We start from the raw sequence: 23,983 nt of genomic DNA, 5'->3' as shown, positions 1-23,983 counted from the left end.
GAAATACTGTTGCTTCTTTGTGTATTTGTGAGTTTGCACATGCATTCACGTGCATGCATTGCCTTGACTTCCCTAGGACTTCCTGACTGAATAGCAAGAATTACTTACTTGGCACTGTGCCTGGTATTTCTTTGTGGATCGTCCAACTATGTAGATCTGGGATGGTGACAGAGCCAAGACACTGTACACAGAAATATCCTTCATGGAACCGTATGCAGCACAGATTTTGATGTGGCACTGAAACAAACATTACTTCCAAAGTGAACGCACTATTGAACACCATGCAACTACAAGGCTGGCACTTGATTTGCAGTAAAGCAGCATATGAGTTCCCTGTTAACAATTTTTCAGTCTGTAAACCACAGAAAGCTAAATCGATCTGCCTGCATGTGAGCAAGAACTACAGCTATGCACGCAGGAAAGAACAAGCAGTTCATTTACTGATTTGTCATGATTGGAGGTCCCTTTGGACGTTTTATCAGCTTTCCTTGCTCTTTAAAAAGTGAGAAAAGAAGTGAGGAAAGACTTTGTGATGTTCAGTAAGACTTATTGTTCAGAAAGAAGGGAGATCTTTATTGGATTACATTCCCTGAAAAGAGGTTTTAAGGCTATAAATAGGTTTCTAGTACCTCTTGCATGAGATTCCGGAGAAAAATAGTCTTTTGTCGCAGTGGGTCATGAACAAGTCCATCTGAGAAGAAGATCATCCCTTGTGGGAAATTGTGTTGGGACAACCACGAAACTACACGCTGTTTCTGCATATCTGGACGGCCGGTGATGTAGATAATCAGATATCCCAGGTCCTGCCAATGCCTGTCAGAAGAAGCAGTTAAATTATATAAGTGCAGAAAGAGAAACAATACTCACAGGTCAGGTCAGAATCTTTTCTCAGACCAGTTAGAAGTTAGATGATATCCTTCAACAAGTGGAAAGCAGCATGCCTAAGTCTCTGCTCCAATCAAGAAACTAAGTAATAATGTCTACACTCTGGGGGAGAAGAAGGAAAGCAAGAGACACTCTTATGCAAAATATTACCTAAAATATGAGAGCCATTCAAAAATATACTTAGAATAAACCTTGCAACACATCAGGTACTGCTACTTTTGAAATCTTTAATGAGATTTCCTGCCATTTCAGCTATAAGGAATGGAAACCCTTGAAAACTGACATTTCTGCATTCTCATGCAAGTTCCAAAATGAGAACTGCCTTTTCCCATCCAGTGCAACATTAACAGACCTGCAAGAATGAATTAAAAGGCCTTTTAATTTTTGCTGCAAAAAACATTCTTGCATTCCTGACATCTGGTATTTTTAAGTACAAATATGTCCTTATTTGAAATTAGTGAAACACAAAATACACATGGAATCATTATTAATTCACTGTACACACTTCAAGATCATATTCCCAAGAAGCAACTTTTTATCTCTAGGCAATTTAAACTATAAATTTCGATGTAATACACAGCATTCTAATATTACACTGAAATTCAGGCAGATGTGCTGTGCAAGAAAATATAGAAATGTATCTACAGAGAATCTTGGCCCTTAGAAAATTGCTGTCTGTTTAGTATAACAACCCTTTTCCTTCCTACTGTGTTCAAACAGAAAGTCAGAGATTTGAAGTGTTCAAACCTCATTTACCTGACAACATCAACGGCCCCCGCTCGGACTTTGGGGTCACTTCCCATAATTGAAACACTTGCTGCAAAAGAACCATCAATGCTGAACACAACACATTCCATTCCTCGGGGCAGTACAGTCAGGTAACTTGCTGCACTGCTCTGGTCCCCTCTGCAGAGTCAACACAAAAATTAATTTAAAAAGCAAAATGTCAGAATGTATTTTCTGCATGTTTCAGTTAAGATTAGAAATTAGATCTTTCTAGACCTAGGTCTTTGACCTCACTGTCAAATATGGCTTCTGATTTCAGTCTTACGTGGGACAATCAAAGCTTACACTTTTAGGTAATACTTTTTCAAAGAGAAATTTGGAAGCTGATCTTAATAAGAAATCACATGCATACAAATAACCAAAAAATTTGGAAAAAAAACCTGCAAACCAGCCTGAAGTACTCTAACTACTACTCAAACTTTCTCCATAAGCTTAACAGTTGGTATTATGGACATTAGCCACCCTCTATTCTTGCAAATATCCCCCCTTGCAATGGGAATGCCAGTTGAGAGAAGTAAAAAACAAAAAAACAAAAGCAACAAACAACCAACCAAAACCACACAAACAACCAAAACCCAATGCGGTTGTACATCACTCTTGTCATGGAAGGACATGTGAAAATCATTTCCTTATGATGTATATTCCCCAAGAGAACTGGATGCTAAAAAATGGATAAATGACAAGGAAATCCAAAGCTCTTCTCATCCCACCACCTCATGTTCCCTAAAACTTGTAATCTAAAGACCATGTCTGGTGATGAAGATTCCTACAATATGTGCTCACAGCCTAATGAACAAAGACAGGACAATTTATTTTGTTCCTCTTTGAAACTTACTCCTGCACTCTAAAGCTTCATTTTTGAATATAATTTTATTTGCATTTCAGTACCTATTTTCTTGAATTGATTGCCTTTTTTATTAAACCGAGGTAAAACATTTTCTCCTTCTCAAGTTGCACTACATAGGATTGTAAGCTGACTTTGGACTTTGTTAACTGGTGGGTAACAACACATTATATTTCAGCTAAATTCTCCTCATTGATTTCATCTCCCAAGCAGGGATTCAAATAAAGTTTTTACTCAGTTTTGAAGTTCCTTCCTGATCACCACAACCCATCACAGCTTTATTTCCAGCTTGGAGTTATTACCTGACCACCATTTTGATGGGATACACACCAACTCTCAGTCTCTTCTGTTCAGGTATATTGTAGGATATTCGTCCACTGCTGTTGGATATCTCTGTGTCAAAATACACCCACCTACCCGAAGATGGCTCAGTCATTATGAAGATATCCACCTGCAAAACCAATGAAACAGTAATCTAGTGTGATAGTCAACAAAACACTTGCTATGTGCAAGGCCTGGCAAGTATCTCCAACCATGGCTGGTAGTAAAAGCTTACAAGGAAGTTTGAAGGAACTTCATGACTCAGTAAGAACTTCAAAGAGAGTCCTCTCAATAAGCAAATGCTTTCTAACATACAGGAGTTTATTGCCTTCATCATTTATTGTCTTCGTAATTTAAAGCCCTGATCTTAGCACCGCATGTGTCAAACAGAGGTCAGAAATTTGGGAGGAGCCCTAAACTAGGAAAAAGATAATTTTATCTTGCATGGCTATATTACCTTTTCGCACTCTAAACCTACAAAAAAACCCCTGCATCTGGTTATTAAGACGAAATCTTTCTCAAATCATAACCTCGTCTTCAACCAAAACACTTCAAATTATCAAATGATTTCATCAATATGGTTTACTTCAATTGAAATATTTAATCAAAATTGACATAAAGGATATTAAATACTTTGCTAGACCTGAAACGGACCAAGTGAAGCCTCCACGCTTCAGTTTTGCCCTCAGCTCAGCAGCATTGCTCTCTTAATTTTCACAGAAACTCCTACAATCTCAGTGAATATGAAAAAATGCAACTTGATGCTTGGCTTTATTAGCTGCATGCCTGGCTTCTGCAGGCAGCTTTAGGAATGACCGTTTTAATTGTGTCACATTACTACTAATTTCTAAAACTAATCTTTACTTGCCCATGGGTAAGATACAGCAGCCACCTAGCTTCTAGAATGCCTATTCTTTTATCTAGTTGTTTTACCTGGATAGGATGATACATGGTTTTCTTTTAGTGCTTTGTCAAGTACTATAAAATTATTTTTCCTTCTTCCTCGGAAAGTTAATTGTCTCCAGTAGGTGGTACAGCTGGACGGCAGGTTCAGAAATCACTGCACAGTACACTCACCACCAACCAAAGGAGATAGCCATAATCAGGTAAGATAGATGAGAACTCAGAAAAAGGTCAGCTATCAGGAAAGCCCACTTTATAGTATATTTCTGCTTAAGTAGTAGGGGGCTAGTGACATTTCAAGTAAAACTAAGAAAATGGATTACTCAGACTTCACCTTTTCACCTGTTAAAGCCACCATGTCCAGAGGTCCATACATAAAGCGCCCAACTAGTACCTGAGGACCATCTTCTGCTGCAATGACATCATTAGCTCGGTGATTAGCAGTCACATTCTGAAATAAGAGCAGAAGATGGGAAGGGTACTGTTCATTTTTGACACAAGGCTGCTGTCTCTGGTTTGTTATGAACAGTGACAGAGAAACAGATTCCTGGACTATATGTGATAAACCAAGATGAAATTGCCCATATTCCCTAACAATTAATCTGCCCGCTTCTGAATTAAGTTATCAGTTTTCAGCTCTTTAGTGATATTCAGTTATGTAAACTCTTACTCAGGGAGATGAAACTCCATTTAAATTTCTGCCAAACCCGTGTTCCATACCTGCCATATATATTTGGAGTTAAACTTACCCTCAATTTGACATGTGTCCTTTTGCGTAGCCATTTTTCTCGGGGATTGGATGGACTTAATGTTTCTGGATCCAGGTTGTCATTTTCCTTGAAATTTACATTTTCATACCTCATCACCTGAAATTATATTAATATTTTAATAAATAGCGTGTGGCCTGGGAAGTCCTGGTACTTGGCAAAGAAAGAGAAATTACACTGCTGCCCCAGTTGAGTGACACTGCAGAGCCAAAAGCACAATGGAAGCAGACAGGTAAAGCCATATGTTCACAAAAACTGCACAAAGAAACTGCTTTCACTCTGTTGGCCAACACTTAATTTCAAATACTTATTGAACAGCTTTTTCATTCACAGCAGTGCCTGCACATTCCTCCAGAGAAAATGGTGAAAACATTAGGATGGTATCAAGTGATACATTGTCTTGATTATGGTCTGCAAAGTCAGTAAAACAGCATAAAACCACAGAAGCATTTTTTAATGTCCTTTATGTGGCAGACATCAGACTCCTGACTTCATCTGTATTGATTTTCTACACATCTACTCAGACAGAATGTTTCTTATCCCTTTTGAATACCACTACTTCAGTAGGTGATAGGCAGAGACCCACAAGGACCCACTGAAGTCCAACTTATGAACATGCAGAACCTTATTAAGTCATACACATTCTTACAACCTAAATATCATACATTTACCAAGAAACTTTTGTGTCCAACTCAGATTTCAGGACACAACACACAGAATTCAGAATCTGGGTGTGGGTTATGCCACATTGCAATTGAAACCAGAAGCCCTGTCTCGCTGAAATCTGTGGTGGTACTTGCAATCACAAGCAGCTATTTTGAATGACAAATAGATTAGCAAATTTTTCAAGTTGAACAGCTGGTTTTCTGTGCTGAAGTTTTACAATCTCGGTGCTCTTGCTAGAAGAGTGGTCTAGAACCTTTTCAAAAGATGTCTTATCTGAAATCCCTTGAGTAAAATCATGCTTTAATCAGAGTCAGCAAAGCAGCTGGCTTGCAACAAATTACAGTAATGTTGAGAAGTAAGCATGGTTTTTAACAAATTGGCATAAATTCTATTCACTAGAGGTAATGTGCAGGCAATATATGCAGCCACAGGGCATTCAAGAGCCATTACTCTTATTCTTAACCCCCAACAAGGGCAGAAGGTCCAGACTGTACTGGAACTAACCAGTGCTTTATGTAGAACTGTAAACTCACATACTGCTTTAGAGACATGTTCTAAATGCTTGAAAGGCTTATTAAATTCTAAAAGCTGTAATGTGCTTATAAGGCTAGGAAAGTGTCCTGTAAAGGAGAGACTCAACTTTCTTACAGAAGCAGTACTTTCAAACTGGTTTACTATCAGATGTATGCTAGTAATGTGATACTTAATAGGGAGATAGATAATTATGTAAGGCTGGAGATAGCATATTCCTTCAAAAACAGCACAAAATTAATATATAATGCAGGGTTAGACTGATCTGGGACACAGGAGGGATGAGATATGCATAAAGGCACAATATTACTGGTCATAAAGTCAGCAGTGCTAATGGTGAGTTCACTGTCCCCTTTACCTCTCCAATAAATCCAGATCTGTCACTCCTAAATGCACTTGTATGTGATGCATCCACACTTAGCCATCTAACTGACCTCAAGATTTAAAGACTGATCCTTGGAAAATGCAATTAACAGTCACAAGGTTATCTGCTGCAGAGAGAAAAAAAAAAAAAAAAAAGATCCGTTACCTGTCTTAAGATGAAGGCTACAACATCTGTTGATTCCCAGTAGCTGGCATGAAAGAGATGTGGCAGGGCCACTGTTGGAAAGGCTGTCAGCACATCTGGACAATACAAGGCATAATCTATTCGTTTTGTTCCCCACCACTTCGCAGTAACTACAAAAAATGAAACAAAATAGCATAACATTTCTATATCAATAAATTTCTTGTTGTCTTTAAGCTAGATAATGGAATTAGGCCTTCTGCTTTCTTAATCTTGACATTTTAAGTCTGTTAAAGGTATCTGTCATTCACAAAAGTACAGTTTTTACTGACTGCATCGTCACTTAACTGCCTGACATCTAAAGAGTTCTTATGGGTCCAAGTTTTGGGAAACAGAAATCACCTCAGCATGATTCCCACTGCTTTCTGGTCCATGGAAAACGTACAGTGAAAGACTATGACTTTTATGATCATGTTACAGGGTAAGAATTGCAAATGCCTCCCGAACAGTGAAGCATATATTGAGAGAGAGAGAGAGAGATACATACATACATACATATATACACACACACACACACACACACACACACACACACACACATATGACTATAATCCATAACAGGACAATATAATGATTTATAGCACTTGTAATTTTGAGTAACAAATCTTATCTACCTATACTGCTTCATGCCTGGAACATGATCATAAACCCCTGTTACTATGAAACTCCTGTGGCTATTTATGAGTAACACCATAATATAAAACTGTACTTTGTACTTTCTGTTACTTATCTATCTAATTACAAACAGAAAAGAAAGATAACTTGTGTTACGTAAAATTGCAGAAACTTGGCCTATTCTCATTCTCCCCAAATTCCAAGCAGATATCTTTTCTTTTCATAATCTACTTTTTCACAGAAACAATGTGAAGGGAAAGGCTGTTGCCATATCCAGTAGTACATGGCACCAAGCTTTACTCACTGTTGGTGAGGCATGCTGATGGCAAGCTTTCAGTTGACCCAGAGTTTTCACTGTTTGTGCTGGCCAAGCTCAACTTTCTTGTTTTCCCTTGCGGTTGATCAGACGTATTTGGAGATTCAGGACTCTCCTGAGAAAAAGGTATGTTCAAAGAGCTATTCTCAAGGAACAGACCACTGTGATTGTGGAGAGCATCACCTGCAGGTTACAAAAATGAAAATAACAATTAAAAAAAAAGGATGCACACCATGGTTTTGAAACTAGTGTTTGTGTGTATATCTTATTTCTTTGTTTATTCATTTATATTTAAATGCAGGGCTAATGAGTGTTTTCCTGAATAATATTACATTTAATGCCCATGGATGAAACTTCCTCCTTCAGAGTGAAAATAGTATGACACAGCATGACTATATAGAGAAAGCACACACCCTACTGCCATGAACATGCAATGGCAGCTGGGTGCTTTTGGCCAGGATCTACCAAACTGAGTAGTGGTTCTGGGATGCTATTTTACTTCACACTCAACCCTACTCATTTTAAAGTCATTTTCTGAGAAGAACTACATAGCCCTGGGAGTCTGTGATACTTCTCTGGTCTTCTTTCTGACATGAAGAAAATGTCCTTTTTTGCATAACATGACAAGTCAAAGATATTTCATGCCTAGATGATTTTACCTTATTTTCTATTAAATCAAAAAAGCACAATTCCTTCTACTAGCACCTCGCTCATCCACCCCTTCCTTTTTCTTCCCCAGAAATCAATCTATTTCTGTTTTTTTTTTTTTCCTGGATTCAAATCTTTATTACCAACATAACTATTGCTTAGTAACCCACCTAGGAGAAGTGCAATCAAGACTGCTCAGTGGTCTGATTTGTCCTAGTAGATATCTACAACAAACCAACCACAAGCAACCAAAAGGAACAACATGTGAAGATCTAGGCAAAGGTCAGCTAATTGTAAAAATAAATTGTTTAAAATGATAGTCAAAGACATGGAATTTTCCAAGTGACACTTCAACTAGAATAGTGGTATCACCTCCAAACTCCTCTTTAACACAACTAGTATCACAAACCTCATGTGTAAGAATAATTTTTTCTTAGATATCTTCTTTGGTTCCATACTTGCTAAGTATGTCTGTGCTACTCAGTCCCAGATGAGTTTTTAGCATGCTGGCACATTGCTATTTCAAATTCTCTTGAGCTGTATAGGAGAGAACACTTAAGAGAACAACAGGCAATGAGAGCTATGAAAACAGGCACTATACCTAACTGGTGAGATCTTCCATCCCCTAGTGGGTATCTCTGGTACCGTGGGACACTGAATGGAGGAAGAAGATGGAATTTTTTCTCCAACAATGGTTCAAGTCTGCAGGCAGAGGGGTCAGCAGAGTGAAAGAAGCTGTAAACTTGGCTGCAGGCTGGTCGGACCTGGCATACTTGGATGAGACAAAGAGGTCAGTATTGCTGCTTTACAATTTTCAAGGAGTCTGTACAGAAACATAGTTAATATGGTCTTCTGCAAACTCCAGATTAGCACACAGCTGGTCAAATTGAATTGTTTCCTATTTCATATGTAAAGAACACTTCACTGCACAGGAGTTTACAGAGACATCACAATCTGATATGCAGGTACATAGGAAATGTGAAGAGCAGCAGAAGAGAAACAGAAGGAAGCAAGAAATGAAAAAGATTTTTTAAATCTTGTAAATACATTATTGAGCATTATAGCTGTGATGCTCAGCACTTCAAATATATACCAGCAAAACAGTCTGATGAGCTTGTGTCATACCGAGGACTTAAACCTAGGGGACAGCAGAATATATATATTATAAAAACTGATTCTAACAAAACAAACAAATAAATACATCTGAATTTTACTTGTCACATTTAGCTTTCTACCTTTCTACCTTTCATTTCAGTAAAGAGGGTACCTCAACTAATTTCCAACTGTCTGCATGATAGGTTTAAATTTGTCTGTTTTCCTCTCAACTGTGTCACAATTATCACTTTAAAATGGGATTCTTTTATCATATGCACCTCTGAAGACTAATTATGCTTCAAGTAGACACTGCTCACCTCAGAATGTGTTTGAAATGCCCATCAGTTGAGCTGCTTTCAAAGCATACTCCTTTGCAGGATACCCGAGGAAGGATGGAAGTGAGAGCTAATTTGAAGAAAATAGTTTAAAATACTAGTAATTAACATGAAATTTTCCTTTCAAAGTGCCTGGAGAGTAGCAGAGCAGAGACTGGGGAAAGGACTGGCTAGGGAAAAAAAAAACCCTTGGAGTTCTCAATTGTTGTCTCTTCTCATTATTGCCACAGATTTTCTCCCTCGCCTGATAAATGAATGCATCATTTCCTATAAAGATGCTGCGCTATCCAAAGCTCATACCATGCTAAGAGACAAAGCATGTGCTGAATAATGAAAAGTAATCTTTTAACTGAAAAACTTTAACAATCCAGATGCTTTAGAAATAAAATTTTAAAAATCCTCTCTGTCTAAGCCTAGTGATCTGTCTGATCACTAGGCTGTGTTACTAGAGAGGAAGAATGGCTCACAAGCAACAACACACCCGAGGGCCAAACCCACCCACGAAATCAGACATGAACAAGAGGTAATGCTGAACCAAGCAGAGATGTTATTTTTGGTATTGTTTTCAAGGACTGATCCCTGGTGAAGTGTGAGCTTCATGATGTATGACATGGAGCATATAATTAACAGCAGAACTTACAACACACTTTTGTAAGTGAGCAGTAACATCCCTGGAGCAATCCTCATCCCCTCAATCCCTACCTACATTAACATTCCCAGCTCTTAAAGGAGGAAACTTACCTCACTCCCTGACTTTAACTAGGCTCGTTTATTTACCTCCTTTTTGTGTGAGCCTCTTTGTTTACAAAGGTCTTTATGCATCCTGTATTTTAACCTCAAGAAGAACTTACCATCCAGACCAGGCAGAACAGTGCTCCTCATGGCCAGCACCAAACCAAGTGGTGATCCAAAAAGGAAGAAATCAGACACCTCAAATTCAAATCGGCCCAGATTTACTTCTGAGAGACTGGAATCCACAGGAGGAAGGTCTGCACCATCTTTCAACACACTTGAGTGGATGCTGAACAAAGAAAATATTGAATCAAAAATAATAAAGAGGGCATTCAGAAAAAAAGAACATTCCCAAAACAGGATGCTTAGAAAGCTCTAGCAATGGCATTTAGATCCAAGCAACACACCTTAAAATTGTAAAATGATATTGCAGTATAGCAGCCATGATTTTCAGTGTGGCTATTCAGTAATTTACTGCCTTCAACATACAAGAGTTTCCTGCAATTATTCTACACAATACTTGGTAAAGTTTTGCAAGGACCATGAATATTCAAGTTTACTGTTTTAAATATAACACAGTATTTCTTCAATAAAATAACCTAGAAATGACTGACCAAACAAATCTTCACGTTTTCAGTTACCGACAAGAGAAAAACAATCATTCTGTCTCAGAGGAAAAACAATCTACAACACATTGATATCCAGAAAATGCAATGGTTTCAAAATGAATGCAGAATAGTCAATGAAAACAAAGCAAAGGACATTCAGTCAAAGCAAAACTATAGAATTACCTTAATCTGCTACTAAGAAAAATGCCAGACTTGAAGTAAAGCACAGTAGTAAGTCTGCCTATACTCAACTCGAGCAGAACTGAAACTTCAACACACAGTAAGTCTTCCTCCTCTGCATCACTCACAATGAAATAAAGGAAATAGGATGACAGATAGAGGAAACAAAAGCCTGAATAGTTCAGGTAAGTAAAAAACCAAATAGCTTAGAACCAGCAGGAACAATGAGAAAAAGGGAATGCTTATGTTCCCATCCCATGTATTTCAAAGGCTTTTTAGGATAAAGGAAAACTAAGTTAACTTCTCCCCCCAGTCCCCTCCTCATTTAAGCCAAATGTTTATGCAGGGATTTTTTTTGTTGTTGTTTTAAAGCTGATCTGAAAGCTTATAGACCAATGAGAGCACCAAAAGCAATTATCTCACTAGAGAATAATAAAAATCCTGAAAGAGAAGTCAGAGGGATCGTTAGAAATAAATAAGCAACAGAAATTTACAATTATAAAGTATCATCCATCTTGTTTTGAGCGGGCTGTACTGAAGAAATAGAACTTTGTGGATTCATTTTTGCATGTTCAAAACCCTCACAACTTAAAAAAAGATTAAATAAAAAACTCTCCAGATGTGAGTATGTTCATACTAGACCCACTAAATCCATAGTTTTTTGAGGGAGAGACAAGAACTTTAAGGAAACCTCTAGAAAAATACCACATCCAATAACAACGCCCCTGTGCCCTGGTACTAACAGGTTCCTTTCAATGGCAAGCCCATTTCTTTTACTCAGGCATTGGCCACTGGTTACCTGGACAGGAAGGCATGATGCTGGGTTATGGTATCACAGTCGTAAGTGGATGAGTCACTCTGTTTCCGAGGCAGCGGTGGCCTTTGCTTCTCCTCCTCCACGATTCCCGAGATGTCAATATTGCTTTTGCTCAGGTGTTTGCTGTCACCCAGACTGGAGTCCTCTGCTAAGAGTGGATTATCCTTCAGAAAATGAACAGAGCAAAGGGAAGATTTAGACAGATAACAAAATACAAAAGAGCTTATATGAAATGCCTGCATTTATACATGGGACCTCACTTAATCCAACAAAGGGTGGAAGGGATTAAAAATTCCTCTTTGCAGTAGAAGGACAGAGATGAAGACTAAATTTCCCTTTAAGGTAATAGCATAAAAGTCAGAAGAAGAATCAGGAATTTGAAGATAAAGCGGTCGCGAAGGATGGAAAGAAGCAGTAACACAAAAGCTTTAACTCTCATGACTTCATCATTCTTAGAGAATGATAAATATCATAAGGTAATCAGAAGGGGTCTTAGACCTGAGTGCACAAAATGCACATTACAACATTAATGAGCTTGCTCATCATATTCCATGGATATGGGATCTGATTTTTTAAAAATGTTAGCTTCTGCAGGATGCAAGAGGAGACCAGTAGTAGCATATCCTTAAGATTATTTATTTATTGTTCATTATTAAATTATTTTTAATTTCCTCCAGCATCTGCAGCTTGCACCAGCATCCTCCCTGATGCTGCAGATGCTGCTTTTCAAAATAAATGCCATTGGACTGAACCTTGCACTTCATTCCTGCAGGAGATCTGTGTGCATGAGGCATGCAAGATCTGGTTTTTTATAATGAGTGTGCATAAAGCCTGGAGAACGAGAGGCTGGAGAGCAGCCTCACAGAAAGGCACCCTGGAAGTTGTGGTCAATAGCAAGTTGAATATGAATCAACAGTGTGCCCTGGCATCCAGGAGGACCAATTGCATCTTGAGGTGCATTAGGCACAGCATTGCCATCCAGTCTAGGGAAGGTGACTGTCCTTCTGTGCTCTGGTGTGGCCTCACTTCGAGTCCTGTGTGCAGTTTTGGGCACCACAATACAAGAAAGATAAAAAAGCTATTAGAGGGTGTCTGAAAGAGGGCTATAAAGATGGTGAAGGGTCTGGAGGGGAAGTCATATGAAGAACAGTTGAGATTTCATGGCCTGTTCAGGCTGGAGAAAAGGAGATTGAGGGGAGACCTCATAGCAGTCTATAGCATCCTCATGAGAGAAAGTGGAGGGGCAGGCACAGGCATATTCAATAAGGAAAGAAAAAATAGTTTTAGAAGGACATGGGATTAGATCTCTGTGAGATGACCCTAGAGAAGGTCACTGGACAGTTGGCTCAGCATTGTACAAGAGAGCAGGATTCAAAGTTGTTCTCTTCCTTCTTGCATACATCTGTCTCCCAACACTCATTTATGTTTCCTCTACCACCATTCTCTGCTCCTGCTTTCCTGGACATAGCATTATGCCACTGCATTACACTGTTGAAGTGTCATTGGCAGATTCTTCACAAGCCCTAACATCAAGCCCCCTGAGTACAATTATATTGTCATGGTTGGTACTTTTAAGCAACTTGCAGGAAGTGTAAAACTCCAACTAGACAAGATAGAGGAAAAGAGAGGACAAGGCTTACAGATCAGGTCTGGGGCATGACAGACTAAAAGAGATGCAGACAGACCATGGAAAACATGTGAACTGGATCTGTTTCTTTGAAGCTACAGAAATAACAAGTTCATAGGCATATGAGCTATGAGATGAACCTTCCAACACAGTTCTACCTGTCTCCAACAGCCAAGAGGATCTCCTGGCTTCTGCGGCAACTGAACAGTCTTATTCTCAAAAGCCATGTTATTAATGATAATTCTCCTTCCTGGAAAAATTTAGAGGATGTCTCTTTGCTTGAGAGTACTCCCACCACACATAGCTCTCAACTGAACCAAGAAGTTTGGTACCACTGAGCCCATTTCTGAGGGGAGGTAACTAAAGAGATGAAACAATTTTGCCAGGGTCACAAAGTCAAAGAACAAAACACAGTGTCAACTCTAATTCATCACATCTACCTGAGTCTGAAGTACATAAGATCAGTTGAACTTCAATTTTCTTTCGCAAGTGTGTTGCAAACAATAATGAAATTTACACGCTAGCATTACTTTAAAGATCTGTACTTTTACCACTATAAAATCTTTCCTAGATCTCTTCTGCACAAATGCAGCACTTGTATAGACACTCAGTGGTCCATTCACAGGTCTGCAGGTGACTTGCACTCCTTATGAAGAAAGAGGCATTCTTTCATTAGTCACTGAAACTTATTCATAATAAGTCTTAATGCTAGACCCCCAGGCAGTAGTGTAAGGAATTCCAGATGAAAGAAAGAAAGGAGAAAAGAAAGGAAGAAAGGGAAGGGAAGGGAAGGGAAGGGAAGGGAAGGGAAGGGAAGGGAAGGGAAGGGAAGGGAAGGGAAGGGAAGGGAAGGGAAGGGAAGGGAAGGGAAGGGAAGGGAAGGGAAGGGAAGGGAAGGGAAGGGAAGGGAAGGGAAGGGAAGGGAAGGGAAGGGAAGGGAAGGGAAGGGAAGGGAAGGGAAGGGAAGGGAAGGGAAGGGAAGGGAAGGGAAGGGAAGGGAAGGGAAGGGAAGGGAAGGGCCCTACTTTAAAGGCTAACAGGTAAAGCCTTCACTACTGATTTCTGTATATCATAAAACTGAAGCTGACAATTTTTAACAGCAAATTTTTGATTCATGGGCAGAATCCCATTCTATCATGGCAATTTACCAAATCCTTAAATTTCCTCTGGTTTATATGAAGCTGATTTCCTCCATGGAATGCATCTATAGGGTTTCAGCTGTGTGAATTTTTTTCTCTTCACCTGGATGCTGCTGATGCTTCCTCTCCTGCTACTGTTCCGACTCTCATAAGCTGTATTAGAATTATAGCAGATGGCATCAAAGCCCAAAATTCCTCCAATGCAGTCACCTATAAGACACACCTGAAAAAAAAATTTGTTTTGGAGATATAGCAAGTGTTTTCAAAAGAGACAAAAAGCATTACAGTACTGCAGAGGAATTTCTTACTTCATCCCCTTGTTACTGGTTTTTACACTATGGTTTATATTGCAGCTGCTTTTTTCTACTTTCTTTTATCACCAGAAATATGCCCTATGTGAAGAATATCTGTCCCAGGGACTATTTTGATGAGTGGGAGTTCTGCCAAATGGATTAGAACTTTGCAGTCAGATTCCAGCTCGATAAGACCAGATCATTGAATGACTAGTGTCACAAAGATTTCAAGCCTCTTAACATTTCCTTCAGTGACATACAGGGGAGAGAACCTTACAGACTGGCACTCCCCTGTGAGGACAAGGGAACAAAACTTTAAAATGAGGTATTAAGCAGAGAGATTCACTCTTGCTTCACATTTAATATAAACATAGAAGCTACCTTCAAAGTATGATCTGACAATTCAAAATACATACGGTACTAAAACTGGGAATTCAGGAGTAATTTTATGGTACACTAGAATCTCCCTCACAAGCCAATTCCACTGAACACCTCCCCATCCCGCATGAGATTATTCTTTCTCCCTGTTCCCCTGTCCATGTCTGAGCATGAGTAACAGCTTGATAACATGCTCCAGCAAGCCTTTCCTTATGATGATCAGGTGAGATAGTGCACAGGATTCCAAAAGTGCCTGTCTTGTGCTGGACACGGAGAAGGCATTTTGTGTAGGTGATCCCATGCTAACATTCATTCATCACATTTGTAGTGTCCCACACTCATAACTCAAACCCCTCTCAACATAATGGCTTAAAACCAAACAGCCTTGCTCTGAAGAAATTTTACTTTGGCATAAGAGAAAATAGTCCTACCTGTCCATTAAAACCAGCCCCATCAGTAGATTTGAGAAACTCATTATAAACTTGATTGGCTCTACTGATCACCATAGCAACTGCATCCTGGTACTGAGGAGATGAAACGGCCAGCAAAGGCAAGGCAGCCAGTGGGATGTGGTCTTCACTGCTGCTAAGACAGCTCTCATCATAGCTGTAGGGATTTAGGCTAGAAAAGGACATGTTATCGGGAAAACTGTAAGAGGCAGCACACAGCATTAGAGAATGAGCAATTGCTAACAGAAATGGGTTGGGCTACTGCAGTTCACAATGAGCAAACACAGGAAGGATCATTTTCTCAGAGAATTCAACTCCTTAAAAAACAAAAGCATTACTGCTTTAGGTGAATGGGATCAAACTAGAAGGCATTTCTGTAGTTAAACACACGTGCTGCAATTGTTCTACATACAACTAGACATAATTTTAAATGGCAATGACATGATTACATTTCAGCTTTTGTTCCCCCCCCCCATAATAACTCACTACACCAGAGAGCATAATCCAACCATCACAATGGAATAGTTTCCTAGAACACAAGTGTGACAGGTGTATTGTTCAAAAGCATATTAAGACATTTTTCCCAGTGTTCAATCTTTTCAAAAAGATGAAACAAAGCTGCACACATTCTGAAATCACAGTAAATGTTTGCACAGTAACATCTGGCAAAAAGGAGATTACTTAATGCAACCTTAAATTCGATAGAATGTCAGCTTTACTTTAGTGGATGTGCACCCTGCAAGTTTCTTAGTAAGTCCGTCGATCATGTCTTGACTGATTTACACTGATGAGTGGGAAAACTACTCAGAGAGAGCTAAAGATGGAAGGCACATCAGTGTGTGCCAGATTCTTTCAGAGTAAGTTGACTGTCCTTTAGAGATAAAAGAAAAGTCAGAAGTGTTTTGGATAATGCAGCACATCTAAAGTCCATCCAAAAGCCACAGACAGAGAACTTGAGCACTATTTTGTATTCCTTTTTTTTGGGAACTTGGTGGACTATCACAGTATTTAAAAGCAAGCTGCCTGAAATGGAATTAGTTTATATCTTTGCTAAAACTCATATCCTTGAGACTATTACCAGGGTAATAGAGGAAGAACAGAAAATTTTCTGGTCTGTGTTCATGTTCTGAGCCTTACTGGACATTTTCACATTTGCTTCTAGCTGAACAACTCCAGTGACTTGGTATTTTTCATCCAAAGTAGTAAAACAGTTTCTAGGTCCTGGAGCTCAGCTGGTCTGCCAAGCTGTGTCAATTTACCAATTAACACAGGTTCATTTTGCCAGCTGATTAGATCATCCAAATGCACAGCAGATACATCCTTATGAATACTAACTCAAAAATTAAAACTGAACCTTCAAAACCTACATAAAAAGCCTAATTTACTAATAAAATTGGTAGATTACACCTCAGAAAGGGAAAGGAAGAAATCCAGGAGAAAAAAAATCTGACATATTAAATGAATGCTTGAAATAGAAAAAAAATACCTGCATATGTTTTTGTAATAAAAATAAGATGCAAACAATATTCACAAGAGAACTATACAAACCAGCACCAATGGAAAAATAAATAGCTGGCAATTTACTTGGTTTTTATCCCCATAGCTGAAGGAATGTAGATAAAATTGAAATAAAGCAATTATTGTCAAGACAATCAAACACAGTTAAATGACTTAGAAATGAGGGTTTGGGTTTTTTAATTCCAATATGTTTTATTGTAAAGGTTTAACCATGGTGACCTCCATTGTTATTGACGACACAACACAAAGGAAAGAAACATTCATACCACCGAAAGAATGTATGAAAGAGATGAAGTTGTCTGTCACAGGGGACAAGCTAAGTATTAGTGCTGAAGTTCAGACAAACAGGCAAAATATCAGTATTAGTGCTGAAGCTGAAAAGAGCACAAATATTGTTATCTTGAAAATCATCAGGTTGTTAACATCAAACACTTAAACACTTACACAAAGGCTGGAGATGAAGACGGAAATCACACAGAAGCAGCTGAAATCACTAAGTGCCTGAGAGATAAAGTCACCAGTGCTAGAGCCTAACACCTCCCTGATGAAAGGCAGCAAATGACTCAGCTACAAGACAGATCTGCTCTTTGGGTAAGAGCACACCTGGCTCTCAGGGAAGAAGGGAGTGATGGCACAGTGGCATTTCCAGCAGAAATAACTGAGAGGGGGTTGAGGAGAAAGCAGAGGGGGAAGTCACCTATATGGTACACTTGTTTGGATAACTACCATGTAATAATGGAATTTTTTTTACAGATATGGTTTGGTTATCTGCACTCAAAAAACTCCCCAACACACCCTTGCTGCCCCAACCCCTCAGGGCCCCCCTAGGCTTCACCATGGTGTCACTGCTCTGCTGTGGGCCCAAGACAGAGGCGTGTGGGCATGTCCTCGGCACCTGGGGCATCATGATGCTGGTGAGGGGCTGGTGGGAGGCACTTGGGGGGACACTAGCAGTGGGCTGGAAGTGACCCAGAAGGGTCATTGAGTACAACTCTCAAATGAATGGCCCATTCAAGGACCGAACCCACCATCTTGGCATTAGTAGCACCATGCTCTGAGATCATCTCAGGACCACCTTAACATGCACTATTGCCTGCATCTTCAGAAAATGGAGACTACATTCAAAGCTAGTAAGAAATCTTGCACCACTGCTTAGTCAGTTATCTGGCTCATCCTCAATTAAACACGACAGTAATTAAAACCACCCTTCCTCGACCACAGTTTGCTAAATGAAATGTTTCTCACAATTTTATGTTCCACAGCTGAATTCTGGAGCTCTGGCTATGAAAGCTGCTGGCATGAAGCTACAGAAATGTGAGAGCTGGGAACTGTGTCTTCTTTTGTCAGCCCTGAACGGGTACATGTCAAGTAGCACCACACAAGAACATACCACTGCAATACTAATCTTGTATCAGTGCTCAGAATTATTCTATAGAACATTCAAATATCCCACTTGGCATTTTTCAATCTGGGTGAATACTGCATGCTGCAAGAAGGGGAAATAAAGAAACAGAGAAAGAAAATTGGAGTTGTACTCATTTGGGCCGCCAGCACACATTCTTTGTCTACTCTACCAGCTCTTCTTCCACGTAGCTGAGACTTGTAGGCACTGAGTTCTTTGAGTGCACATAACTCTCAAGGGGAAAAGAAGAAAAAAACCCTGTTGACCAATGGCCCAAATGGGCAAAGATGACCTTCCAAACACTCTTGGATGTTTCACCTCTTCTTGTATCAGACCTCTTGCTTTGCAGAGCAGCACCTTGGATATATACACCCTTCTTTCCTAGTTTGTTTCCACATTGCAAATTATGCAAATGAGGTTGTTTCTGTGATGCAAACAGTAAGGCACAACTTCCACCAGTTTGATCTGCACTCTGCCACCTCCTCTTCTGATGTGCCTGTCACAGGTTTAAGTCCAGCTAGTATTTCAGAACTTTAATGTATTTCCCATCTCTCCTCTCTGTCATCTGGACAGGAGGCATCACCATTCCTTCATCTTACTGCTCAAAACATGGTTGTACACCTCCTCAACTCTTCTGCAGGGTTTTCTGCTCTACATGAGCTTCAAATGTAACCCTGGGCACTATACTGAAATAAAAAAGACTCTAAAAGCAACTATCACTTAGGGAAGCCCCAGACAAAACCAAGAGAAGTGTCTCTCTGCTTAGAAAAACAGAAATCAATAAAATCTGACTCTTTCCTCCCCGCACCAGAGTTCAGCAGTTAATCCTGGTTTGCACTTGTAGAAAAATTGACACAGGAGTATATGTTTCTTTCATCTTTCTCTATTGTGCCATTTAAAATATTTATATCATGGAAAGTAATATTACTTGAAAATATTCTCTCATTCAATGAGTGAATTTCAAGACTGAAAAAGCAGCTGAGGAAGAGCCACTTCTGAAGTGGATACATCCAATAAGAATGTATTTTAAAACAAATTCATCCACTTAGAAAAGGATGAAAGATCATTGCAAGTCTTCCAGTCAGCAGAAGATTAAGAATGAATCACAAAATTTCATTATGAAATATATAGGTCACAGAAAACCATTCAAAACCACAATGCATAACCAAACACCTGGAAATGGAAATCAACTTACCTGGAAACAAGAGAGAAAGCTGCTGAACAAATTGCTGGGCAGGGAACAAGTCTCATTAAGATGTGGCCCAAAGAGGCAGGGAAATGGGCTCGGGTCACTTTCTCAAACACAGAACTGAAGGTGTTGATGTCTGCCAGCTTGCTGCTGTGGTCTCCACTTCCAGTGTCTAATATGTTCCCCCCATGTAGGATCAAAATTAACACATGAATTTTGCAGTTCTGGTGTTGAACTCCTTCCTGTGAGAAAAACACAAAACAGGAAAGGAGGAGGCATTTTTATGGACTTTGTTAGTTTACTTGGTGTCAACATTAGCAGTGATCCTTTTTTTTCTGCCACCCCCACCATGATAATTTTTTGATATTTGCCTTCACTGGAGTGGGTGGGGGCATATGTGTGCATGTGCAGATGTCCTGTGTTCCATTTAATTAAAGTATGTCTGAATCATATAGAGCCCACTATGCTCTGACAGAAACCCTGTGCAGCACAGATACAGGTTTCAGATCAACAAAGATTAAGACAGCTTTGTGTACATCAGAAGTTACTTTAAATACTCTGAGACTGGATAAAAATTCCAAACTCCACAGGCAGCGTAAGCAATTATCTGTCTAGGTATCCTAGTGATTGCTTCATTTACTGGCAAGGTTCTCATTCAAATCATCACAAGTCCAAAAAAGACAAATTCCTCTGCCAATGAAAACATTCAGCAAAAGCAGATGATATAGTTATCGCAGACTTTTGAGTCTAGTAGCTTCTTATAAAAATGAAAGACACTTACTGAAAAAGTGAAAAAATGCATCATTGCTAATATCCATAAAACTTACAAACAAATTTATGAATATGTGAATAGGTGCATACACAAACAATAACCAGCATGTTTTGTACAATAACCAAGATGTTTCCATGTTTCCTACTTGAAACTAGAAAACCATTTTGAATGTCTCACAATTTCACCTTTTTTTTTCCTCTTTGCCCCTTGACACTCATGTGCACTCCAAGAACTCAGTAATAGATTAAAAGATTAGATTTTTTGTTGTTAAATCTTGACTGCTAAGGATCATTAAATGCTAGATTGGGTGATTTACTCAGAATCAGGCAATGTTCTGGACAGTTTATTCTTAAGTTCTGGAATGAAGGGAAATGGGTAACTTTAGCACTTGTATTATGGTGACAGAAAAATGATTGAAAATGAGAGAATTGTGTGTTATTCCTGTTCAGCCCTGTTCCTATCTCTGTTCAGCACATGAATTTTACTACCCAGTAGAAGTATTAATTCTGAAGGCATTTTGCTGACCTGACTTCTATCTGCTTAAATACAGGAAAATCATGCAAGCATTTTTCAGGTTCCACTTTTCCATGCACTGATTTACAATTTCCTTCTCCGTAAGGTTTCATTCCAGTTTTCAGAAGAGAAATTTAATTCCCTTTAAAAGCTAAATGTAGTTCCTTCCATGGACAATGTCTGCTTGTAAATAAGCAGCACTGATGAGGAGTTGGTGGAACTGAAAGCTTCAAAAAGAAAAAAATCAAGTGGGTCAATATTGCTGAAGTCGCTGGTATGAGAAGTCGCTCAGCTGAATTTAACTGGTATCTTTCACAGGAAGACTCAAAGGGAATAATATTAATTTGTCTCTCAGCAGTAGCTCAGCTATGACACAGACAAGGTGCTTAAGGACTAATTGACAGGAGTCAATCAATGACTGTCATAATTTTAAGGGGGCTGTAGGACTGAGTTCTTCAAAAATGGTAGACATTTCCATTACCTGTCCTATGTGTGGACAGAGGACCTTAATCAGTTTTCTGGAAGGACAATATGTTGAGATTCTTTCCTGCTTCTAAAAAAAGGCAATTCTGTTATTATCAAATTCATGACTGCTGCTGAATCTGCTCCACAAAACCTGCATTTCCAGTCAAGTACTAAGCAGACATAACAATTTCTCTTCAGAAAACTGAGTCCTATTTCCACCTGAGTAAGCAATGTCTAAAAATCTTGTGATGATTTTCAGTGATTGCACGTGCACCTACTAAACAAGGGAAAAACACACTAAGACATCAGATGAGTTTACAGTTACATAACACAATATGAGAGTATTTCCACATGTTTACTCCTTGAAAATCAGCACAGCTTGTTTTATGAAACAATCTCACCTCATTGTCCTCATGTATTTCAATACTGCCTTGTGCAGGGAACCTTTGTTTTCTTAAAGAGGTTCTATATAATTCACCTGAAAGGAGAAGAGGCATATTAGTCATATAAATATTTGTCTGTTACATCTTTTACAGACGTCTGTGGAAGTAAGGCACATTTCTGATTTCAAGTCAGAAAGTTCTGTTCACAGGAAATCCTGCAGACAAACAGAACAATACACGTTCACCAGTGATTCAGAGAGACACTAAGCAAGTTCTACACCTCTAGCTTTGCCTGAAGTAACTTGTTGCCCTGTCTCTTCATGTGGAGTACATGAGAACTCAAGATCACCACAAGAAGAAAGCCAGGTGAAAGGAAAAACACTGGGTGATGCAACACCCCAAAGCAGGCATGAAAGGCATGGGCTTGATACATGACCAAAAAAAAAAGCTTGTACCCTGAATCTAGGAGAAGACAATTTGTATGACCATTCCTAAACTTCTGAGATCATGAGGTAAAGCTCGAACCCATACTAAGAATCAAGACAGGTCCTCTTTTTTTTTTATTACACAGACCATTTCAAATATTTTGCCATGCTAATTATGGAAAGATTTAGAGGAGAAAAAAAAAAAAAAAAAAGAGATAACTTGTGCTGGCTACAAAGTATAAAGTGGTGATAGTCCCCAAAGAAAGCTGCTATTTCCATTATCACACTCTCATGAGAAATGATGCTGTTTCTTGCCATCTGTTTCATTATTGCTAGCCCTTCATAATGACAAATCCGTCATAAGAAATATGTTCGCACGAAGGCTGTGACATATGCTTTCTATTAACAAATGAGAAAGAATACTGTAAATATACTGCAGATGCAGTTTTGCAGACTGCACTGTTTATAGGAAAATAATGGCATGCATCACTGAGTCCAATCCTGCTCTGAAAATCACAGCATGACATAGTTCCTGTGTTGAGTTCCACAGTTTCTTCATTGAATGAGTCTTACACATACATACACCACCAGATCTCGTAAATTACTACTACAGAGCGCAAGACAAGAAGAAACACACAGGATTTTGCTGCGGATCTCAACTCAAAATGCTCCACAATTCCAGTTAAAAGACCAGGCCAGATGGGAAAAGTATGATTTCCAAAAGGGAAGGGGTTGGCACGTAGTGACAACATGCTTATGAACACAGCTGCAGGAATAAAGAACTGACATTTCACTGTGAACTCCAGGAAGGTAAAGGACAATGTCCCCAGAGAGAACTGTGATGAAAGGAAACACCTTTATTAACACCACAGACTTCTGTAAGTCAATTCCGGTTCTTTAGCAAGCAATGTAAAAGCATAGAAAGATGAAAAGCAGAGCCACATGTAAATACACTCATGAAGTTGGGCTCCAGCAGCAAAGGAACCCTAGCAATGCCAGGCTTGGCACTACTTTTCATTCTTACAGCACTCAGAAATTTTAACAGCAACACTTCTTGTACCTCCCTAAGCAGAGATAGGAGAAGGAAGTCCAGAGCACAAAGCACTGAAGGCTCCTACACTCCAAATTGAGCCATGTTGTACTGGCCTGTGTGAGCTATTGGATACACCAGCAGCTCCACCCTCCAGTACTCCACCTCCACCACTCCAACCAACAGTATAAGGCACTAATGCATTAAATTATGTCACAGGCACTTTCCTGGTACAATATAATAATCCATAAAATAAATTATTAAATTGAAATAATAAACTGAAAACAATCAAATTTAAAAGAAAATTTTAAAGAATCATGATCCCTCCACATGCATTTCTCTTCTCGGTGTAACATACCACAAGACCTGTGCTAGTTAGCAAGTGCTATTACTGTCCCTAGTTGTTGAATAGCTTTGGCACAAATTAAAATGAGAACAACTTCAACTCACATTGTTTTTCCTGTAGAAAGCCAGATGAGCAAAATGCAGACTCTTCACCTGCAAAAGAAAGAAACCACAATGTAAACTAAAATTTCTTTCCTTGAACACCAAGTTCTTTACTTTTTCTCCTGTGTTGCTGTAAATATTTTGCAACTGACTACTACTAAGCTGATTTCCAAAACCCCCGATTAGCTTCCATGGGAATAGATCAGCACAGACACACTTGACAACTGCTGGAATCTATTAATCAAAATGGTTATGCTAGAAGCTAGATTTCACTCTTCATTTCAAGAAAGGTATCATAAGCAATGAAACTTATAGGTAGGTAGGGAGGAATCTAGCTGA

The 23,983-nt window shown here is 39.1% G+C and overlaps 1 protein-coding gene across 2 annotated transcripts in view; it reads right to left on the bottom strand.

Moving 5' to 3' along the window:
• The window catches only part of PITPNM3 (PITPNM family member 3), a 55,004-nt gene that overhangs the window by 6,238 nt on the left and 24,783 nt on the right, over nt 1-23,983 (bottom strand). For both annotated transcript variants that reach the window (XM_053995774.1, XM_053995775.1), the window contains exons 4-19: nt 23,648-23,695; nt 21,761-21,837; nt 19,616-19,851; nt 15,483-15,672; nt 14,484-14,603; nt 11,597-11,778; nt 10,129-10,298; nt 8,449-8,619; nt 7,188-7,382; nt 6,233-6,381; nt 4,489-4,605; nt 4,074-4,190; nt 2,818-2,966; nt 1,642-1,791; nt 630-813; nt 109-237 (exon numbers count right to left, since the gene is read on the bottom strand). In XM_053995774.1, coding sequence (XP_053851749.1) covers nt 109-237; nt 630-813; nt 1,642-1,791; nt 2,818-2,966; nt 4,074-4,190; nt 4,489-4,605; nt 6,233-6,381; nt 7,188-7,382; nt 8,449-8,619; nt 10,129-10,298; nt 11,597-11,778; nt 14,484-14,603; nt 15,483-15,672; nt 19,616-19,851; nt 21,761-21,837; nt 23,648-23,695 — 2,384 coding nt within the window. The remainder of the gene's footprint in view (nt 1-108; nt 238-629; nt 814-1,641; nt 1,792-2,817; nt 2,967-4,073; nt 4,191-4,488; nt 4,606-6,232; nt 6,382-7,187; nt 7,383-8,448; nt 8,620-10,128; nt 10,299-11,596; nt 11,779-14,483; nt 14,604-15,482; nt 15,673-19,615; nt 19,852-21,760; nt 21,838-23,647; nt 23,696-23,983) is intronic.

This window comes from Vidua macroura, chromosome 20 (assembly GCF_024509145.1).
Source record: "Vidua macroura isolate BioBank_ID:100142 chromosome 20, ASM2450914v1, whole genome shotgun sequence".
In the NCBI taxonomy this organism is placed as follows: Eukaryota; Metazoa; Chordata; class Aves; order Passeriformes; family Viduidae; genus Vidua; species Vidua macroura.
The sequence above is the reverse complement of the archived record's forward strand: the minus strand, read 5'-3'. Positions and strand labels throughout refer to the sequence as shown.